General features: G+C 40.0%; 1 protein-coding gene across 3 annotated transcripts in view; it reads right to left on the reverse strand.

Annotated features, from left to right (window-relative positions):
• Positions 1–12339, reverse strand: part of SYT9 (synaptotagmin 9) — a 119925-nt gene extending 107586 nt beyond the window's left edge. For all 3 annotated transcript variants that reach the window (XR_009152405.1, XM_058160503.1, XM_058160493.1), the window contains exon 1: positions 11954–12339. Coding sequence is in view for 2 of the 3 variants with exons in the window: in XM_058160503.1 (XP_058016486.1) it covers positions 11954–12332 (379 nt within the window). In the remaining variant the exon portion in view is untranslated. The remainder of the gene's footprint in view (positions 1–11953) is intronic.
• Positions 12340–23486: the final 11147 nt, after the last annotated feature.

Raw genomic sequence — 23486 nt, forward strand, 5'->3', positions numbered from 1 at the left:
ATCTTGCTACTCCCAAGGAGCCATATTGCTAGAGGAAATCCTCACAGTTGAGCAAATCTATTGTGAGATGCCATGACTTGAATAGAGGTGCTATAGAAAGAAACAGACTACATATTTTACTTTCTATGTGGATTAACATATCCTTGCTTAAGTCATCCAAGATGTTAAAATTAATATTATAATCTTCTTAGAAGCTGGTAAGAACATAGAGCAACCCAACGTACTTAGTAAATGAAAGTTACTTTCAATGTAATGATGGCCTTTAAAGGTTATACATGGACATGTCATTTTTGGCAGCATCCATCTGGAAGGCATATTACATGCTCTGACATTTAATAGTGAACACTGCAGTAAAATTCACAGTACAAATGTACATTATTGGAATAAAAGTAAGTCATAGTACTTTAACAGTAGATAGTGGATGGGAAGGCTACTACTTGCATTCTCAGCAGTCTGCATGCCAACCTTTCAGGGAAAATACCAGACTGTTTCTCAAATATAGCATTTTCTCTAGGCTGAGACAGGCTGGAAACACCATGTAGAATTATAACTCAACCCCCTCTTTTCGTCTAGAAAGAAAGTTTGTTTTTCATTTAAATACAAGCAAGAATTGAGGTACAATGGCTAGGGAAAAAGAAAAAGGGAATATTTATCTCCTCAGCCTTTCTTCTGTCATATTTTCCTAGGAGAATCTAGGAGAAACAAGGAAGAAAGAATTTCTGTTGAAATCATTTATAAACAGGTAAACATTTCAACCAGGAGTTTTTACTGTCCCTGGCAATTTAGTATCTGTGACATTTGTTTTATTTGTGCAAATTCAGTATATGTAAGTTTATGCAACTTGGAATTTCTTTAAACAGAGTATTCTCTAAATTAGAAGCAGGTATATAAAGCAGGTATATATAATATTGTTATCTACTTAAAAGCTTGCTGCATTATTATTATTAGTAGTATTAGTATTAGTATTAGTATTATTTTCTACTCAATATAATTTCTAAACTACTTTCTGTGTTATGAACACCTGTTTCATGGCACTACAATCTTCTGCCAGCTAATGGATGGGTGCACTGCCCTTCAACCTAGCATTGAGGAAACATTCTACTTATCATTTATTTCTTACTTTTGTTATTTTTACAGGTAACTCAAGGTGCTGAACATACATAATAATTCATCCTCTTCCTATTTTTGCCACAACAACCCTGTGAGATGAGTTGGACTAAAAGAGAGTGACTGGCTCAAAGTGAGCCATAGTTTTCATACTTAAAATGGGACTAGAACAAACTGTCTACTGGTTTCTAGGCCAGCAGCTTAACTACTATGCCAAACTGGCTCTATATATGTTGTATATTGTTGCCTTAGCAGTTTTGGCCACTGAAAAGGAACACATTCCTCTGGAAAGAAGAAGATTCATAGTGAAAATTGCATGTATGTTCGTATGATAAAATCTCTTCCTATGACTTTGATCTTTTTCTCTATAAGCTAACATACATCTAATAGGCCACATTATTTTGGTTATTACAACCGCAGAACCGGTTGACAGGAAACACATAAACATCCCATTTTATGGAGATACTGTATTTTTTGGAGTATAAAATGCACCAGAGTATAAGACGCACCTTAGTTTTTGGGGAGGAAAATAAGAAGAAAGCTGACTGGCAGGTGGATGGGCCTCCTGGAATACCCCCAATCAGCTGTTCCCAGAGGTGAATTTTAGCAACAGGTTCCTTGGTTGTGAGCTTTGTACCTTGCTTTTTTTTTTCTGCCTCTGAAATTTCTGAAACTCTGTTTTTTTTTCCTGCCTCTGAAAGCCTTCGAAACAGCTTCAGAAAAAAAGCCTCTGAAGCTCTGTTTGGGGGCTTTTTTTCTGGAGTTCTGTTTGGAGGCTTTTTTTTCTGAAGCTTCTTTTCTGATGCTTTTTTCAGCCTCTGAAACCTCCGTTTGAGAAGCTGGGTGGGGCTACATTCGGAGTATAAGACGCACCCAGATTTTCACTCTCTTTTTTGGGTTGGATTCAATTCAGCTACTCTTCCTAGAGTTATAGGGATACTGTTTACCTTAGGTTGTGTGCCAAACATAAAGCCTTTTCCTTTACAATTACTTGTCTACTCTCTGAGTTGAATTCTAGAGAATAGAATTCAAGTGTCTTTACTCAAAAAACTGCACACCTTAGAGCATACACTGGAATAAGCTGCCTCCAAGAGTGACTGAGGAAAAAAAATAACCAAGCAATTTCCTTAGCAACTAATGCTTCCAATTACGATTTTCACTTAATATTGACAGAATACATCCTACAACTACAAAAAAAAACAACCCCAAAAACCACAGAATAACTGAATAATAGAATTACAGAGTTGGAAGGGACCTTGAAGGTCCTCTGCTCCAACCTCCTACTCAAGCAGGGAGGGAAGGGAGGAAAAACGGAGGGAAGGAAATATCATTAATTCAGTCAGTATTCAAAAAGAAGGGAATACTGTCTATAAGTCAGGTTAGTGCTCATGTAACAGGTTGATTGAAAGTATCAGCATGCTACATGTCTGATCTATGGAAAATACAAAAACAACAACAACAATGTAAGTGGCACATGGATCAGGAATAAAATGTTTTAACCTGAATTCAGAGACAGACCTGGAGGAAGAAGACCTGAAGAGCTGTGGTGGTGCAGTGGTTAGAATTCAATATTGCAGGCTAATTCTGCCAACTGCTAGGAGTTCAATTATGAGTGGCTCAAGGTTGACTCAGCCTTCCATCCTATCGAGGATCTATATTGTTGAGAGCAGTATGCTGACTCTGTAAACTGCTTAGAGAAGGCTGTAAAGCACAATTAAGCGGTATATAAGTCTAAGTGGTATTGCTATTGTTTAATGGGCTGTACACTGCTGTACTGGTGGAACTAGTAGAAGTAAATGTACATTATTTAATGTGACAGAATCTTGGCTAGCGGTATAAAAGAAGAACAGAAGCGTGGAAAACATTCTTGATTACTCTATCCTTACGTGAATGATTCCTTTTACCGTGTCTCTATTTTTAGATATTTGGTAAAAGGAGAAAGTATCTTTTTTCTGTTTCCTTCATCCTAGTCTTATATATTTCTAGGAACAAAATCCTCCCTAACACAAATGCTTGTATATGAAATTAGCTAAAATATGAATAAAATTGGGGTCATGGCAGAGTAGAGATTTCCCCCACTTAGTTGTCCCCCTCCCATTGCAACTGTCATTTGTTCAATTCTTGGAAACATGAAGAGACATTCTTCAGAGCCCATTAATTGTCTCCCACTAACTGAGCAAGACAGCTTGTCTGAATAAATCAAGATGTCTTGGGACTGTCTACTACTGATGGGTTTCTGTGGAGCCACAGTAAATGCTACCTTAGGGGTGCCACCCACCCTTTAGTAAACTCAGTATATTGTTTTACAACTAAGATAAGAAATTTAACTTCTTGACTGAAAAATACCAGACAGGAAGGGGATATTGCCTTTAATCTTCATATAATACTGTTCCAATCACTGAAATGTGAGCTAAATGCACAGCTTTCTAAAGCAAAGGGCTTTGTCTTTTAGCTCCCTGTTCAATGGCCAAACAAGACATGACAAAGCACATAAAAAGCAAAAGAAGATTATTGAGCCTCATTTGGAAAACACAGAAACACAGAACATTACTTAGGAAAGTATTATGTTGAAAAGCAGACTTTTTTCATCCTTTGACTGTACAGGTAGTAGTCCCTGATTTACGACCACCATTGGGCCCAAAATTTCTGTTGCTAATCCAAACATTTGTTAAGTGAACTTTGCCCCATTTTACAACTTTTCTTGCCGTAGTTGTTAAGTGAATCACTGCAGTTGTTAAGTTAGTACCACAGTTGTTGGTTTCCCCATTGGCTTGTCAGAAGATCCCAAAAGGGGATCTGTTTTGTCCCCCTCGCCTCAGTCCGAGCGATGACTTAATTAGCCGGCACTATCAGCTCTGGCAGCAAACTAACAAGCATCTGCCAAGTGTCTCTGTTATCTCTCTTGATGAGTCAACCAGGAACAAACAGTACTTCAGCTCTAGTTAAGCAGTTGATTTGCTTGCTAGGAAGAGATATAGCAGCCCTTGCTGCTTTTATATCCTGTGGGGTGTGGCTCCATGACTCAGCACTTCCTAGGCCTGCCCCACCCCTGCTTCTGTTGTTCCCGCCTCTCCTGCCTATGAAACCTAGGGTCCAGCCAGGCCTGATTGCCATCAGCCGGGTCTGGAGGCATGGCCTGGGGGGGGGGTAAAGAGTCAGGGGACGGAGGCCTCCTTATCTCCTCCACCTGGCCCGCCTCTAGCTCCTGGAGCTGAACCAGGGAAGCCGATGCTCCCGAGGTAAGTCCTGATGGCCCTTCCCCCTCACTTTCCAAGTCACTTTCTGGCAGGGGCCCCGGCTCGGGGGGCGCAGACACAACAGGATTATAGGAGCCTGGGATACTGTAACCATCTTAGATTTGAATCAGTTGCCAAGCATCTGAATTTTGATCACATGATCATGGGATACTGCAATGGACATAAGTGTGAAAAACAGTCGTAAGTCACTTTTTCCACTGCTGTAACTTTGAACAGTCATGAAATTAACTGTTGTAGGTCAAGGACTACCTGATCTCTCACTGCAAGAGAGAACTGATGTAGAAACAAGCTTCTGGGCGTAACATCTGAACATGGATGTCTATGGAGATTCTCAGTCATCCAAGTCATGGTTGTCCCAATAGGCAACTGGACTTTCTGGTTTTTCTTTGAAGACGTTTCGGTTCTCTTCCAAGCAGCTTTTTCAGCTCAGAGCTGAAGCTTCTTGGATGAGAAGCGAAACGTCTTCAAACCAGAAAGTCCAGTTGCCTCTTGAAAAAGCACCTTTGGGAATCTGAACATGGATGTACCAGCTGAACACTTCTATTCCATACCCACGTATGAAAACCCCAATTACAGTATCCAATATCGTAATGGCAGTTATAACCAAAAGACCAAAAGCAACAAGATACAGAAATTATATCAAAGACATGTACTTTATTCCAGCTGCCCATTCTGCCTAGACATGAAGAAAAATGATAGGTCTTCTTGATGAAGAAGGTCAAAGGTTGATACTTCTTTCATCAAATTAATATGTATAACCGAGGTTATTATCTGAACCATATAAACACAGGCCCAAAATCAATGTAAAAGTTCATGGACCCCACCAAATGTGGAATAAATTCATCTTGTAATTTAAAGATAATTTCAAATGTATAGGGAGGAGTTCACCTGTTATATGAACACAGACGGTATTATACTTTCTCATCCATTTTCTTTTGTAAATTAGGCTGTGCATTTCAACCTATTATATAAAGACAATAAACTAGCACCAAGTTGGTACAGTGACCTTTCTGGAAACTTAAACCTGTGATTTGCTTTTTTCACCTTATTTTTTTATAATTTGTAAAGTCTTATGTATTATTACAGTACCAGCAAAGGTTTTTTTTTCCTGCTAGTTCAATACATCTCCTTCCAAAATAAACAACTGAAAATAAAGTATACCAGGATAAAATAATATCAAAGATGTATTTTAAACATAAATATGGAATGAATTTATACTTTACAATAGGATACAAGAGTGACTGTTTTGTTGTAGCAAATAGAATAAGACCTTGGAGGTCTTCTAATCCAATCCCCTGCTTAGACAGGAAACCCTATACCATTTCAAACAAATGGTTATCCAATCTCTTCTTAAAAACTTCAATTACTGGAGCATTCACAACTTCTGGAGGCAAGTTGTTCCACTGTTTAATTGGTCTAACTGTCAGGAAGTTTCTTCTTAGCTATAGGTTGCTCTCTTCTTGATTAGTTTTCATCCATTGCTTCTTGTCCTGCCCTCAGGTTCTTTGGAGAATAGCTTGACTATTCTTTGTGGCTTCTTTGTGGCAACCCGAGATATAAGAACACTGCTATCATGTCACCCCTAGTCCTTTTTTTCATTAAACCAGACATACCCAATTCCAACAACTGTTCTTTATGTATTTTAGCTTCCAGTCCCCTGTCATCTTTGTTGCTCTTCTCTGCACTCTTTCTAGAGTCTCAACATCTTTTTTACATTGTGGTGACCAAAACTGGATACAGTATTCCAAGTATGGCCTTACCAAGGCATTATAAAGTGGTATTAACACTTCACATGATTTTGATTCTATCCCTCTGTTTATGCAGCCTAGAACTGTGTTGGCTTTTTTGGCAGCTGCTGCACACTGCTGGCTCATATTTAAATGATCCTTTCCAGTTAGTACTATTGAGCCTGGTACCACTATACTTGCCTGTGCATTTTGTTTTTCTTGCATAAATGTAGAACTTTATTTTTTTCACAACTGAAATTTTGTTTTGTTAGATAGTGCCCAATGTTCAAGTCTGTTCTGTATCTTAAGAAACGTTTTCTTATTAGTTGAAAAAAAAAAGGCATACTTACTTCAGGGAGTACTAAGTAGGGGAAGATATTCTACCCGCCAAGTTCAGTTCATTGTTAGTTTGGAAAAATGAATATTGCACCTACTCTGCTTCCTTCCCCGAATGGTATTTCTATAGAAGTGAGGCAGCTTTGGTAAGAATCCCCCAAAGGTGTTGATGACATCAATGTTTAAAAATTCAGCTAACCTACTTTGCAGCTAAACAACAGGACAAGGATCAGAAATAAGACCAGAAGAACAACAGGAAAAATACAGTTCAAGTTAGATCATTTTGGGATGGCGCCTCATTAACATTATTTAATATGACAAAAACTTAACACAACCATTATTTTATGAATCCCTTCTGATAGACAGCCATCAATCACTCAACATATAATTCATAAGTAAAGTTTACCATACACACACACACATATCCTGTCTGATTCAATTAACCTTCTGTTTACTTGAAGTGCTTAATATGATTACAGATGCTCTCCAGCTAGGGCATATTTGCATATAACCTGTGGGACTGGATATTTATCTATGGCATCCTGATACCAACTCAAGGAAATCACTTGAAAATGGATACACCTGTTTCTATATTTTGCTGTTATTATGCCTCAGGTGACTAATACAGGTGAGATGATGGACAGGTAAACACAGCAGATCATTGTTGGCTAATAACATTTGTGGATTTATTTGCAGGGTTACATTGACTAATCAGTCCCCTAGCGTATGCTTTCTTCACATTTTCTTTTTTTTTTATTGAAGCACTAACAATATACAGAAAATGTTTACTAAATCACAGTGTAAATAATGTAACTAAAGACTCAAGACAATGTTGAACTTTGCCTGTTCTGGTGGAAGCTTCCATGTAATTCAAAAGGACCACTTTGTATTCTAATGCAGGTTCTGTTGTCCTGGTGACCACAGCTAAGTAGCCCAAAGAGCAGAAGCTATGAAAAGTATCTCTGAAGATTCTCTTATCCATGCAATAATTTGTTTCCAATTTTTGCTTCTATGCCAGGCCCACTATGATTGATGCATAACCAAAATGAAAGTCATCAACTAACTAGAAATATCAACAAGTTTGGGGAAATCTTTACATTGACATTTGTTTTGCAGAAGTTAACAGACAGCACTGAAATGAAAGATAGACCATGCTCAATGGACACACATGCTGAGTTAGCTAGAAAACAAGATGGAGTACACACAAAGACGGCATGAAAGGGACTAATGAAGACAATGACCAGGGCAGGCCAAGGTAGAAAGGCTACTCAGGAGAAGGAAAAGATCAGAGAGGGGAACGACAGGAGTCTAGTAGCACCCTTCTAGAGTAACAAACTTTATGAAATCACACGAACTTTCATGAGTTGAGTTTACTTCATCAGATGCAAAACGGATAAAGAAGAAAGGGGAAGATGATTTGAATTTCCAATCACCTTACCTATCCTATCTTTCAAACTGTAAACCTTCAGATACAAGCGTCATTCTTCACTTGTAACCCTCAGGTTTCCACCAGGTTAAATCTAGTACAGATATGCATGTAGCAATCCATGTAGTAGAAGTATGCACTACAGACTAGCAAGCAAACTATTAATATTTTTTTCAGGCCCTACTTTAAAAATGCAAAAATGTTCTAATTATAGGAAAGATTTCTGTCTTTGATGCCAACTTTGGTTTACTCTTGCTCTCTAGAACCAGGCTCAAGTAATCAAAAATATACCACAAATTGGAACCCCCCATTTGAGTTCAAAGGTGTATGTTTCCTAGTAAATATCCCAGTTAAGAAAAGCCATGGTTAGTATGCAGTATTGCATTCACAGTGATTAGAATGCAGTATTGCAGGCTAATTCACTGTTCACTGCCAGGAGCTTGATTTCGACTGGCTCAAGGTTGACTCAGCCTTCCATCCTTTCGAGGTTTATTAAATGAGGACCCAGATTGTTGGGGGCAATATGCTGACTCTGTAAGCCACTTAAGGGGGCTCTAAAGCACTATGACGCAGTATGCATGTCTAAGTGCTATTGCTAAAGCAAAATTAAGAATGGAAATGACAGGGCTTCAGGGAAGGAAAGGCAAACTGAAGATAGATCCACTAAAAGCAGAGCCAACGATCGCAGCAGAATGAAGAATCGGTGAGTAAACCAGCTCTTCATAATTCCTCTCCAGACAGGGAGAATACTTCAGATCGCCCATAAGTGCTCCAGACAGTTGATCCTTATGGAGGTTTAAAACTCTGAGAGGCAAAGTAATAGCTATCTTGCTGCCATAATTGGCACTTTTAAGGACACTGAGTTCACATACACATAAATTACCAGAAATAACATACATATTTAACCTTAATCAAATGCATTGGTTTTATATTCCTTTCCTTTTAGCACAGTAACTTATCATTTTCTGTAAACAACAAAAAAACCTTCTTCATTTATCTTATCTCTTATCTATAAATCAATCTTTAAAGCCTCATCATTCAAAACTAGTAAAAAAATCATTAGCAGCTACCAGAAAAAAGCAACATATTAGGAATCTTGATCATTAATCCTTTCAAATCGTGTCCCAAAAGTTGATTTCTCATCATTTTCTCTTTGTCTCAGAAACTCCTTCACAAATTTAACATGTTCTAGAAATAACATCTATATATTAATCTTAATGAAATAAGTAAGGATTATAAAGTTAACACCTTAGCTTAACACCTCCTCTGAGAATACAAGAAAAAATATATTCTTCCCATATCTTATCTATAAACAAATCTGTAAAGCCCCATCATTCAATCGTGGTCAAGAAAAACCCCATTAAGAAAAAAATCCTAAATATTTAACCTTAATCAATTAAGCCAACTTTATATTCCTTCTTTTTTGCCTCCTTTTCTAATCACTTTCTGAAATTGCTTTTTAGCTATTAGGAATCTTTGGACTGACAAATCTGAAAACACTGGGTGAGTTTTCTTTATGTCATGCTCAAATCCAAGAATTATACATGATAATTCTTCCAAGTTGACTTATTTATTGTCTCCACAATAAATAGGTGAAATCTTGCCAGAGTAAGCACTTTACCCGCTGCCTCTACAATATACTCTATGAACTATTAGGGAGGGGATGTCTTCACTCTCTTTCTTTCCAACGTATCTTCTGGATTGAGTTGCCGCTTACTCATCTGGAATGCACCCTCTCCCTCCTGAGATCACAGCTCTTTACTATATTCCATCACATTTCAATGTTTCAGAAAACAAGTATTTTTAGTACAAGTTTAAGAATGTACATTTTGGAAAGTTACAAAAGAGTTAAGGATCCAGATAAATTTGAAACAAAATTTTGGAATTAATTATGAGTCCTTACTATGGGAAAATCCTTTTGTTTTGAATTCTTTAAAAAAACGATAGGTTGAGACTTTGAAAATTGAACGCTTATAGGAAGCCAGAAGAAACTAAAGATGACAATTAAAGAAGAACTCTTAAATTTGTCTTATTAATACAGAATGAAGCAAAATATTTTAAAATTTGATATATTAAGGGATATTTTTGAATAATATAAGTAGAAGTTAATTTTAGGGGTGTCTTTCTCTGTAAGACTCCACTTATATATTTTACTATATTATTATTTTTCTTTTCTATTTTTCATTCTATTTTTCTTTTTATTCTTTTAGTTTGTATTGTATTTTTTTCTTTGACATTGTAATTTTTAATATTACTATTTTAAAAAAGAATATAAATGCCATTGGGTATGCAAGAGATAGACTGAAGAAAGTGTGGCATGCAGGCATGAGAGAAGGTTTTTGTTTCTCGGTAGCTATCTACATGACCTACTCTAGGCTGGCCATCATCTGTATCTGCAGTGTAACTAATGCGGAAGAACTATCCATGTGTAGATTTTAGAGGTTGGATGTGTACTGGATAATCATTATGATTCCAGCTTAAAAATGTACATTAGGCCATTGGTTAGTAATTTGGAAAATATTCCCTTAATAAAATGCTGTTGTAAATGTATTAGGGGGAACACTGAATTTTTAATAGAGCATATCCTAATATTCAGGGAATTGGTCTGGGACTTTAGAGCAAAATAATAATTAATATCCTTTTAGAAAGCAGAGCAGCAACAATGCAGCCCGAAGTAGTTTTTAAAGACAAAAATGTCCAAGAGTACATTATCCAAAAGATAAACTAAAATTGTTAGGCTAAAAACATAATCCAGAATAAGTCCTATCCACAAAGGCTAGTGTGGGTATTTTATCTACTTGCAGAATAAATGAACCAAATATGGATTTTACTAAAACAAAACAATTTAAACTCCTTCACGCTATAGATTTACATTTATTTTAAAACAGACTTCTTTAAATCATGTTTGCTTCCAAGGAAATATTACAAGCATCATTCTAGGAAGAAAAATAAACATTTACCATTCTAACCATTTGGCATATGTATGTTCCCTCCCCTGGTCCTTGCTAACTGAGTTTACCAAAGTTAGCCAGGCTAGTTTCAAATATACTCAGTCCAGCTACAACTTATTACCACTAATAATGAATTAGTTTATTATTATGCTGGGACAGCACCTACTCACTCAAGAGCAACTAGTCCAATCCAGCTAGAAACAGGTTTGCAAGAAAAACAAGATTTGCTTTCAGTTACTGTCATGACCAGCTTGATTTTAAAGGAATCAAGTGAAAATGCATAACATTTCCCCAATTGCTTAAATGCTAGTAGGAGACTTAATGTGTCTTTCACATTTGATTCTTTTTATTACTGTGACTTTTACTGATGTGTATGATGTGGGTGGATATATAAGAAGATAAATAGCCCAGGAAATTTTGAATTGCCCTGGAAGTTTATACTGTACTCTGTAAGTTTCAGGAAGAGCCGTGTGCAAAGTTAATGCCTTCAGGCAGAAGAATACGCCGTCAGCCTGATCTCCTGTCATCTTACAGTTGTTGGTGACTTTCTTTCTAGATACCTACACCAAGCACTGCGTCGGTGCTGGGAAACCCGACAGGATCTAAAAATAGCTCAGACTGATCGAAACCCATCTGAGACCGCCTTCCACCGAACTCTGTAGTAGGACTTCAGCTTGGAGTAAAGATACATCTGGTTAAACCGCGAAATTAAATTAAAAATGTAAAGGTGCGTTGGATAAAAATGCGTGGGATTAACATGCAATGGAATAAATTGGAATAAAATAATTCCTAAAATAATTGGAATAAAATGTTGAGAACAAACGAAAGGATCGCTTGCTCTTTCGAGTCACCTCCAAACACCGCCAGGTAGTAAAAGACAGTCCGAAATCAATTGGGGTGGGGGTGGGTGGATGGGGGAGCCGCGTTGGCCGGACGCACGCTCCCTCGACGCCCCGAATTTCCGCGCTCGCCTGGATCCAATGGGCAGCATTCGGGCAGTTGATAGGATAGACGCGCGCCCCTCCGCCCAGCGCAGCCGGCACGGGAAGCCCGCTTCTTTGAAGAGGTCTCTGGTTGGCATCTGGGAAGTTCTCGGGAGCCCCTCGTGTCCTTCCCTTCCCCGTCTTCCCGCCACGCCATCCCGCTTACCTGCGTCGGCCGGCCGGGGTCTGCCGCTGTCCCGCAGGTAGTAGCTGAACTCCAGGCACCTGTCGTTCTCCACCGTCCCCTCGGAGCAGAGCTCGACCAGCAGTTTCAGCGCTTTCCGGCAAATCTCGTCCTCCCTGCCACGAGGCATCGTCCCCCAGCATCCTTGTGAGAGGAGAGGAGCTCCCCGCTCGCTCACACGCGCGGCTTCGGCTGCTGCCCGCCTGTCGTCTGGCGCCCACAACGAGGCAACTGGGGAGACGCCCGCATGTTTGGCGGCGGCAAAGCCGTAGCCCCCCGAGGTCTGCCGCTCCCAACTTCCTCCTCTCGGCCTCGGTGCTTGGATAGAAGAGGTGCTGCTGCTGCCTCTGCCGCCCGGCATGCGAGATAGGAAGCTCCCCTCCCGGAGGAGGAGGAGGAACCGGAGGAGGAGGAGGAGGATCCCGCCACCAGTTGCGCGTAGTCTAGGCTTCTCAGTCGACGCGCAGCGGCTCAGAAGCAAGCCTTACCTTAAAAGTCCAAGTGGCGCCCTAACAGCGCTCCCTAGTGGCAGGAACTTTTCGTTACGAGTAAGGCCCCCTGCCAGCCGCTTCGCCTTTTCTGCGCCGTCAAACTTGGCGCGCTTTAACCAGACCTGGACTTTGGAGTAGATCGCTTGCGATGCATGTGCCCCTCGGAATAAAGTGGCGACGTCGGGAATATCAAATTTCCTTGACATAAAGAGAGCTCGGCACTTCCTTCTTCGCCGATTTTTTTTTTGATTTTTTTGGTTCGTCGGTGTAGGATGCAGCCCTAGTTTTCCTTGATCTTCCATCCTGGGAGTTTACCAGCTCCACTCTGCCTGCCTCTGGATGCAGATGAAGTCAAGAGTTACCATTTGCTGAGCTTTTATTAAAAACACCCCCCCTCTCTAATTAGGAAATGGATGCTGTATATATAAAGGGGGTGGGAAGTGGAGGGTGGAGAAGCACAAGTGTTGTTGTAAGTAAGAGAGGCTTGGAATTCTTTAGTTCAGGGGTCTCCAACCTTGGCAACTTTAAGACTTGTGGACTTCAACTCCCAGAATTCAACTCTGGGAGTTGAAGCCCACAAGTCTTAAAGTTGCCAAGGTTGGAGACCCCTGCTTTAGTTAGCATTGTTGGCAGGAAAATCCATCTGGTTCAGTTCCAAGCTGGGAGAAAGACGGTGGAAATAACAAGGAGGCCGATTGGAAAGAAAGACTCTGTTCGTTGAAGAGCAGAACCAAGCTGTGGTTCTGGGGCAGCTGACCAACAAACTGAAGGTCTGGGTTCTTATATGGTTCTGTAACTTTGAAGTTTGGGATTTGTGCAATATGGGCTTTGTGTTCTGAAAGGATGTTGGATAATTCTTCCTGTGGCTGATGGCTACGTCATGTGTTAGGTTTTTGGATGAGGGGCTGCTTGCTCTCATCCTATCACTCTGCTTTTGTTAGCTGTTGAAATTGCTGTAAGGGGTTTTCAAATATCCTGTCTTGAATGGACTTCTGCTGGCAGGCAGTATTTGCTTTGCTTATGAATGGAGCCATCTAGATAGTTGCTTCCTCTTTCAATAAGCTCGTTATTGCCTTAAGTGCTGGCATCTGCAGTTAGCTTCTTGTGACAATGTTTTCTCTAGGCGTTGGCTGGAATGTGGAATTGGCTTCAGGCAATTTTTTTATTAGTGTCTTGGTCTTTTGGCTTTTTTGAGATTTTTCCTTATGGTTAATATTTTATTTGGGATAACGGGGGTGGGGGGAAGGTTCGATTTCTTCTTACAGCATGTACTTGGGTCAAATACGAAATGCTGTTCTCACCCTGTGGCTGGATCAAACTAAATCCTATCAACAAAGTGATTGGTGTTGCTAATCCCTACAAGTTCTCCTTAATCAGCGGGCTAGGCATCCCCCAATCAGGATGCTGCAGCATTGATTGGGACCTGTTTGAGTTCAGGACCACACCTGAATTTTCTAGGATGGTTTGTCTGCTGATCCGGCCATCTCCCTTTGGGCATCTCTTAAATTAAAATAATGTGAAATAAGGAAAGATATAGAAAGACAGCAGAACAAAAATAAAGAGAAAGGAGGAAGGCACTCTCACAACAGTAGAACTAGGATCTAGGGAGGAGAATGTACCTGCAAGATTAAGGTTGACTAGTTGCTGGCAGTATCTCCCTTCCTTTATGGGAGAAGAAAATGGTTGAAATTCAGAGAAAATGGAAAACAAGTAACAGAAGCTCAGTTCAATACCGCTTATTATTTTTCTGAACTCTGCAATGGAGAAAAGATGGAACACTATATCTAAAGGTAAAGGTTCTCATGCCATTTCAGAATGTTTTTACTTGTGTTAGTACATCTCCTTTCCTTCCCCAGGTAAAATATTGGTGCTTTTATCATGTTAGTGAATTAGTTAATTATTTAGTTAATCTAGAATTGTGGGCTCCTTAGTGCTCTCTCAGCTTGGTTATTTTCTTTCAGATGTTTCATTACCCAACTAAGTAACATCATCAGTGTTAGAAAAGAGTGGGACTTTTGCTTTCTGTTTATATGCAAGTGGCTTGCCCTGTCAGAGTTCGTGGGAGTTTTCCCATACAACCCCTGTTCTTGCCCAAATAATGTAATGGAGATCTATTCTCTGCTCCTCTGCCTGGCTAGAAGAGTGAGAATAATTTCAAAACTATTAGCCCCGCCCTTAGATGGGGACCAAAATGCAGATTAAAAGGCAATTCAGAAAGCAAAAAGGCCAGACAAGCAAAGATAAATGGTTGCAGTGGAAGTTAATTAGTGACCAGAGGAATGAGTGGTTGGGTGCCCACTCTCCCAACATTAAACAGACCTCTGATTGGATCAGTGGTGGGTTGCCCCCGGTTTGGACCGGTTCTATAGAACCGGTAGTAAAACTGGTGGGAGGCTCCGCCCACTGACCCAAACGTCATCAAAAGTAATCTGCGCATGCACAGAATACCCGTGCACGGGCACGATGCAACTTGGTAGTAAAGGTAAGTAGAACCCACCCCTGGATTGGATCCATGAGTTATCCGACTTCACCTTCAAAATGAAGGATGACAAAGTATACACACTCCAAAGTTACGATGGGATAATGCTTAAAGGGGAAGAAATGAGAGTATGTTTATACACTTATTTATTTATTTATTATTTATTTATTATTCATATTTGTATACCGCCCTATCTCCCGAAGGACTCAGGGCGGTTCACAGGCAAATAAAACATTTATGTATAAATTAAAATAACCATTAAAAAACTTATTCTAATGCCAAATTATTAAAAATATAAATATAAATATTAAAAAACCAATTAAAACCCCTATAAATTTAAAATCTAGTCCAGTCCTGCACAGATGAATAAATGTGTCTTGAGCTTAAACACTTAAACACTTAAAACACTTAATTGTGTTTTAGGTTTGAACTGGAAATGAATGAAATCACTGTTTTGTGTTATCAGGAAGAAGATTGGGGTAGTTGGGGCTGAAATTCAGTTTTGCCTGTGCCTGCTTTCTCAACTTATAAACTGTTCAATAACTAAGGTGATAGCTGCAGAGATAGTGGAAAACTATGCAGTTTTATCTTCTTTCCTTGTCTGAAAGGCTTTTTTTGCATAAATGCATGCAGTGTGTCCTTTATTGGTTAAACTGATATTTTCAGATTTTTCATCACTTCCTTATTCAGTTTATTCTTTTTCTTTTTCTGACTTCTGTGATTCAAATGCTTATGACTACACTATAGATTCTTAGTAGTAGGTTGGCTTCAGTAGTCCCAGTTTTCCTAAATAAAGTTTATTTTTACTTTTCTTTCAAACAAGCAACAGCCTTAAGAACACTGTACTATTTATGAAAGTTATACTCCTAACTCTAGTTATTCTCTATTCACATGTTCTTTCCACTATACAAAGTTACTTGCTATCCAGCAAGACACGGGGGTATCATAGCAAACTAAATTGGGCCTATGTTTTGCGGCTTGGTTTTGTGTGAATGTATAGAGGAAAAAATAGTCAGAATTTGCAGCCAACTGGATTACTATTCCTTTAATAAAAATAAATCAAGACTGGGTTGCAGCGTCTCTTTTTATACTCCCATAATTATCTCTATGACCAGCCCAATAATTTGCTGCTTGAGACTGATTGACAAATGGCATTTTCCCTGGGTGCCCACAAGAAGTCATAATTTTAGGAAAAGTTCTTTTTTTTTTCATATCATCATTTGTTCCTGGTAAAAGGATGGAATTCAAATAAAATAATTGAAACAAGTTTCCTTAGCCTGATTTGTGAATATTTTAAAGCTAGTCTTTCTAGGATGTGAAGTGGTCAGTTATACATAGCACAACTTCATTAATAAGCTGCATATGTAATAGAGATGAGACATATTTGCTGTGCTGATTAAAACTAGCTTCCCTGGAGAGGAAGGTAAATCTGAAGATTGTCACTAACATGTCAAAGCACACTAAAAAAAAAAAGAGAGATCTTCTTCCCTTTCCCATATATCTTCATCTTTTGCATTACTCATGGAAACATAGAACTGGAAGGGATCTCGGAGGTCTTCTAATCCAAGGCCCTGCTCAAGGCAGGAGATGTTATACCTTCCCAGACAAATGGTTGCCTAGTCTATTCCTAAAACTTCCACAAATGGAGTGCCCACAACTCTAGGAAGCAAGCTATTCTGTCGATTAATTGTTCTCACTGTCAGAAAATATCTCCTTACTTCTAGGTTGGACTCCTAGGTTAACAAGCTTGTCCTGCTTTCTGATCAGTGGTGTAATTCAATTTTTTTAACTATCAGATCTGTGGGTGTGGCTTGGTGGGCGTGGTGTGACTTGGTGGGCGTGACTTGGTGGGCGTGGTGTGACTTGGTGGGCGTGGCTTGATGGGCATGACAGGGGAAGGATATTGCAAAATCTCCATTCCCGCCCCACTCTGGGGCCAGCCAGAGGTGGTATTTGCTGGTTCTTTGAACTACTCAAAATTTCTGCTACCGGTTCTCCAGAACTTGTCAGAACCTGCTGAATAGCACCCCTGCCTCCGATGCTTTAGAAAATAGGTTGACTACCTCTTTGTAGGGGATGACCAGGCTAAACCTGAGGGAGAGGTCATCATGAATCATGAGTCCCTTCACGCAGAGATCTAAGGTCTCTTCCACAAGAGATCTAAGTCTACCTATCCTGAATTCCTTTCCTCCTGCCAAATTGCTTTGACTGTTAGTAGTTTAGATGCTTGTAGAGAGCTTAAGCTTGCAATAAATCTTAATACCCGTCTGAACTGTGTGGATCTCCTGATTTCCCTAGCACTTGACACTCTTCTCTGTGAGAGCCCCTCAAGTACAGGAAGACAGATGTTCCCCCAATCCTTCTCTTTAATAGGCTAGACATGTCTAGCTCCTTCATCAGTTATCATATACAATTTAGCTGCCAGAAATTTTATCATGATTGTCATTCTTCTCTCCACTTAGAACTTAGAATAACTTTATTGTCACTTTAAATGTACACTAATCGGCATACATTAAAATGAACTTTTGCTGCATACAACTCTCAAAGGATCACCACTTCCAATATATACTACTGGAGTTTGTTTGTTTTTTAAAAACCTCCACACTTTTTAAAAGAAAAATTAAAAGAAATGTTATTCTTAAAATCTCCTTCCATTCTTTCAAGTAGTTATAACAAACAAGAACTCAACAGATAAGGAAAGAGAGCTTGTGGACTTTTTAGACTGAGCAAATTGTGATTTGCTGTTGTTGTTGATCTTCATCATTGGATAAAGATGGTATTGTGAGTAGTTGTAGACGGCAGATGGGTAAGGGGTCTCCACTGCAATTGCTTATAGTTTGGCCATCTAAAACTAGGGAAGACAAGAAGGGTGCAGTTCAGGGGTGGCCTCTACTTACCTTTATTACCAGTTCACAACGGGGCCATGCACACGCATGCGCAGAAGCTTCCTGATGACGACCAGGTCAGCGGGCAGAGTTTCCCACCAAGTTTTACTTCTGGTTCTTGCAAACCGGTCCAAACCGGGGGCAACCCACCACTGGTGCAGTTAGTTGAGTGTGTGAGCCTGTGGATAAAGAGTGAGTATGTGATTTGAGCATGGGAGTAAACGAGAAGCCCAGAGATGCTTTGTAGAGTAAGGTGGGCAGCATATAAATTTAACACATCTGGAGAAAAACAAGACATATATAGATGAACAAGAAAAAGTAAGAATAGGTAAATAAGGAAAAGCAAAAGGCTAGATGAACATATGAATAAATGGGATCCTTTCTTCAGATCACAACAATTAATCATTGGTTGCTATCTTCATTTGGCCCCCTAACTTTTTTCCGTGTTCTTACTTACATAGTATACTATCTACCTTCATAGTAGGAGGAATGTGTGGGAGTCCGTCTTCTAAGAAAATCTTTGTATTTCTCTGTAATTCTGGATCTCTCTGATGGAGACAGTCTTTTAGAGCAGGGGTCTCCAACCTTGGCAACTTTAAGCCTGGAGGACTTCAACTCCCAGAATTCCCTAGCCAATTGGAGACCCCTGTTTTAGAGAGTGGCTCTGGATTCCAGTTCCAAGATGTTTGTCTTTACTTTGCACTGCTAATTTTCTGAAATTGGTGAAAATCTTTCTATTCAAGAATAGAAATGTATAGCCTGCCTTACAGTTTTAATATCATAAATACTTACTGAATTATTATTTTTAAAAAGGTGGGATACAAATATTATAAATAAATATAAACATTGGGGTGAAAGTATTAAACATTAATACAGCATTTCTTTAAAGTGCACCTTGGTCATAAATTATTTTGGGATAACAATCAGAATATTTGACCGCTAATGAAGATATTATAGCAAGTGTTTCCTAAAACAGACCTAAAACTTTGCTGCAGGGATCCTTAAACTTGCTATAAAAATGCTTGTCAGCTGTGATTTTTTTTGTAGACAATTAGCCAATTTAAGCCAATTACTGTAATCACTGATGAAGTTATCCTGCATTTGGCTTTCCTCAAACAGTTCTTTTTTAGTCCCAGTTGCTGTTGTGGCCCACCAGCGGCCAGTGGAGCTGGCGGCAGACTTGTATCATGAGGAGATTAGGGAGGAACTTGAGGAAGGCTCTGATAGATGCTCTGCATCAGACACAGAGATAGAGCCAGGACCGTCTGACATTTTCCAGCCACCGGAGAGGCAGCTGCCTTCGGAGGCTGATATGAGTGAGGAGCAAGAACAGCTGGGGCCTGTTCCAGATGCACGTATGCACAGAGCAGTTAGGAGAGGTGAACAACCGAGGACAAGGAGTTGACTCGGGAAGCAAAGCACACATGGATGCTGAATGGCCCCTCTCTGACTGGTGAATAAATATAAGGAAAGGGGAGTCATGTCGTAGGAGACAACAGTTCGTATTTCTGAAGATTTTGCTCATTGTGTTTCGTGCCACAAAGGCTGCTTGCCAGAACTTAATTTGCAGCCTTTCAGCTGGGAGCTCACGGCCTTGCAATGATCGCAAGGAACTGATAAGGTCTGTTACTGCAGTTAATTCTTGAAGGACTATTGCCTGGACTTTTCGGTTGGTGAATGCAATTAATTCACAAGAGATAAATAAAGAGGGGTTTTTCATGACAAGGAGTCTGTTTCTTGCTTCTGCTAAGGCTGGGTCAGAACAGTTGCAAAGATTGCCCCAACATATCTGGCATTGTTGTCTCCAGTCCCATACAGTACTTGCAGGGCTAGGCAGAGGCAGCAGGCGACAGTGGATGATAACAAACCACGGCTGTCAGTGAAATTCAAGAATAAACAGCCATGGGAATGAATGTTGCTGCTACCTCCAACATGATGTCACAGACTAGGAAAGGGGTGTCAAACTGGCAGCCCATGGGCTGAATGCATCACACGCAGGCCACACCCACCCCAGTTCCATGAAGGGAAAAATGTGATACGCCATGTGACAGCAATGTGATGTCATGAGTTTGACACCCGTGGACTAGGAAGTAGCAAAGAAGCATTCATCCCATTCCTAAGAGGACTATAAAGGACATGCATCAGAGCACAAAAGTGGCTACCGTTCCTGTCCTATTGTTCCCTTCATTATATCAAATTAATATAGTTGATGCATATTTTTTTACATATATATATATATATATATATATATATATATATATATATATATATATATATATATATATATATATATATATATATAGGTCTTTGGTTGTTCGGGTTTTCTCCCGTGTAAAATTGGAAGTGTCTTGGCGACGTTTCGTCGAAGTCTCATTCGTCATCTTCAGGCTTCAGCTTCGTGCTTCTGGGAGCAATGTGTGATCGCAGCTGTTTCTTCCTTTTAACTGCTAGTGGGGTTTGAACTGATTGGGTGGGAGCTTGGCTGTGCTCTGATTGGATGGGGTTTTCTGTGCTCTGATTGGCTGGGGTGTGTCCTGTGTTGGTGGGGGCTTGGTTGTGCTCAGTCTAATCTGTGCTGCAGGGGATTTGAGCTGGTGAGCTGCACTGCTGCTGTTTGGCTTCGTGTTCGTGGTCGTGCTACATCTTCGTAGTGGGTGTCAGTCTGCTGCATGTATGGATTGGAGGGGTTTGAAATGGCTAATGTTGCAGCTGCGGTCTGGCTTCTGGTCCTTGGTCGTGCTTCCTGATCAGTGTGGGTTTGGGTGTGCTTTCTGGGTGGATGTATGGTGGTGACATCCTGTGTGGACCTCGTGAGTGTGGGTCTGGTGTCATTCCTCGTGTTAGGGACACGTTTGTCAATAAGGGCAGGTTTCCAAATGGCTGGTAGGCGGGAGGTATCATCTCGTTTGTTCATGCTGTGTGGGCGTTTTTCTATCTCGATGGCTTCTCTGATTATTCTGTTGTTAAAGTGTTCAGTTTTGGCGATAGTTCTGGTCTTTTTAAAGTCAATATCGTGTCCTGTGACTTTAAAGTGTTGGACCAGGGAAGAAGTTGGTTCCTCTTTTTTGAATGAGTTCTTGTGTTCTTCAATGCGTGCACTTATTCTTCTGTTGGTTTGTCCAATGTATGTGGTGGGGCAGGAGGTGCATGGGATTTCATATACTCCTTGATTTTCTAACTTCTAACTTCTTTTCTAACTGACTTTTCTAACTTTTCTTCTTTTCTAACTGACACCCACTACGAAGATGTAGCACGACCACGAACACGAAGCCAAACAGCAGCAGTGCAGCTCACCAGCTCAAATCCCCCTGCAGCACAGATTAGACTGAGCACAACCAAGCCCCCACCAACACAGGACACACCCCCAGCCAATCAGAGCACAGAAAAACCCCCATCCAATCAGAGCACAGCCAAGCTCCCACCCAATCAGTTCAAACCCCCACTAGCAGTTAAAAGGAAGAAACAGCTGCGATCACACATTGCTCCCAGAAGCACGGTTGAAGCCTGAAGATGACGAATGAGACTTCACGAAACGTTGCCAAGACATTTCCAATTTTACACGGGAGAAAGCCCGAACAACCAAAGACCTACATACAAACACCCGTGAAAACCTCAGAAAACAAATATATATATATATATATATATATATATATAGGTCTTTGGTTATTCGGGTTTTATCCCGCGTAAAATTGGAAGTGTCTTGGCGACGTTTCGACGAAGTCTCATTCGTCATCTTCAGGCTAGATGTTTACAGCTTCGTGCTTCCCGAATGAGACTTCGTCGAAATGTCGCCAAGACACTTCCAATTTTACGCGGGAGAAAACCCGAATAACCAAAGACCTACATACAAACACCCGTGAAAACCTCAGAAATATACTTATATATATATACTTCAAGATATGTTGTTTTATTTATGACAATGTTTGTGTATACTGTTGTGACAAAAAGAAATAATAATAAAAAAAAACTACTGGGAGAGGTGGTGCCAGATTCCAGAAAGTATAATCTGAGAGTTGAGCTTTTTTAAACAACCTCTGCCTCCTTCTACTCCCTGCCTGAGACAGGTATTGATTTTAGCACAAATTGATCTAAGTGACATAGAGTTTTTATTTCACGTTGCAAATATTGATTTAAGTGGCGGGGAGTTTTGATGGGTCTAGGATAACCCACTCTGGCCAACTCGCCACAGCCAAGTCACTGAGACAACTTGCTGTGGCCAATTCACCATGGGACAATGCACCATGGGACAATCCAATAATGCAATAAATACTATCTGCCACTGTTTCTTCTACATTACTTCCATTTTTATCAATGGAAATAATGTTGAAAAAACAGTGGCAGATAATATTTATCGCATTGAATTATCCCAGGTGTAATTGCCCTGCAGCAAGCTGTCCCACAGTGACTTGGCTGTGGTGAGTTGTCCTGTGTCAAGATGGCCACAGTTAGATGAGTGTGGTGGGATGGCCATGACAAGATGGCTTTGGCAAGTTGGCCGCAGAGAGTTGCCCCATTCCAATCTTGATTGTATACAGCAAATAATTGACTTATCAGCAGAGATGTGTGATTTTATACAGCAAACTCTGGCTTGGTGAGAGAGAATTTTGATTTTAAACCCACCTGCAGTCCCAGTTAACCCTGCTGGGAGTGACTAAAAGAATTATAACTGATTTAGAGGTGTGTTTGCAGTTTCTTGTAATAGAAGAGCAAACCAAACAAAGCAAACAAAGAATTTTGCACACTGTGCTATACATAAGACATTACATAACCAACCCTTTCTCCAGAAAATCCATTCAAAACCTGGAACCGGATGACCCTGTCCATTGTTAGTATTGTTCTACTTTTTAAATCCTTAGTCCATTGAAATTTATTTATGCCAGGATACATAATCTTGATGAGGCAAGAAAGGGCCATATAAACCTTTGAATGTAGTGCTGGAGAATATACTCCAAAAATGAATAGTTGAAAGGGACAATAATAACTTAATATTATTGATTTATTGATATTTATTGACAAAGGTAATTGCCTGTGAAACCATATCTGTAAATTTCACTAATTCCCCTATATGTATGCATATTTTATCTCCCATATATAGTACATACATATACCACATAGTTTTCTTTTAGGCACAGATATATACTAAGGCTGTCATGCTTTTGCAACAAAACCCTGGATGACCAGTGGATGGCAGAAAAATTATAGACTCTAGCTCAGGAGGACCTTCAGCCAACACAACATACATGCACACTTCAAACCCAAGAATACACTAAGGCAGAAGCTTGTCCATCCCGAGGATAAAAACACCTAGATGCAAACTGAACAATGTGGTACAATGCAGTGAGCCATGTGCAGATCTGTACATTGGAGAAACAAAACAACCACTTTATAAACACATGGCACAACACAGGAGAACAAGCCCATCAGGGCTAGATTCAGCAGTCCATCTGCATTTAAAAGACAAAGGCCACTCTTTTAAAGACAGCAAAATCCACATTTTGGACAGAAAGGACCACTGATTTGAAAGAGAGGTCAAAGAGCCCATCTATGTCAAAACTGAACAGCCCTCTCTCAACAGAGGGGCAGGGATACATCAGCTATCTCCAATCTACAACACAGTCTTTTCAACAGCTCCAAGAAGGCTCCACACCCATTTGCATCAC

The sequence above is a fragment of the Ahaetulla prasina genome, chromosome 1, assembly GCF_028640845.1.
Source record: "Ahaetulla prasina isolate Xishuangbanna chromosome 1, ASM2864084v1, whole genome shotgun sequence".
Taxonomy (NCBI): Eukaryota; Metazoa; Chordata; class Lepidosauria; order Squamata; family Colubridae; genus Ahaetulla; species Ahaetulla prasina.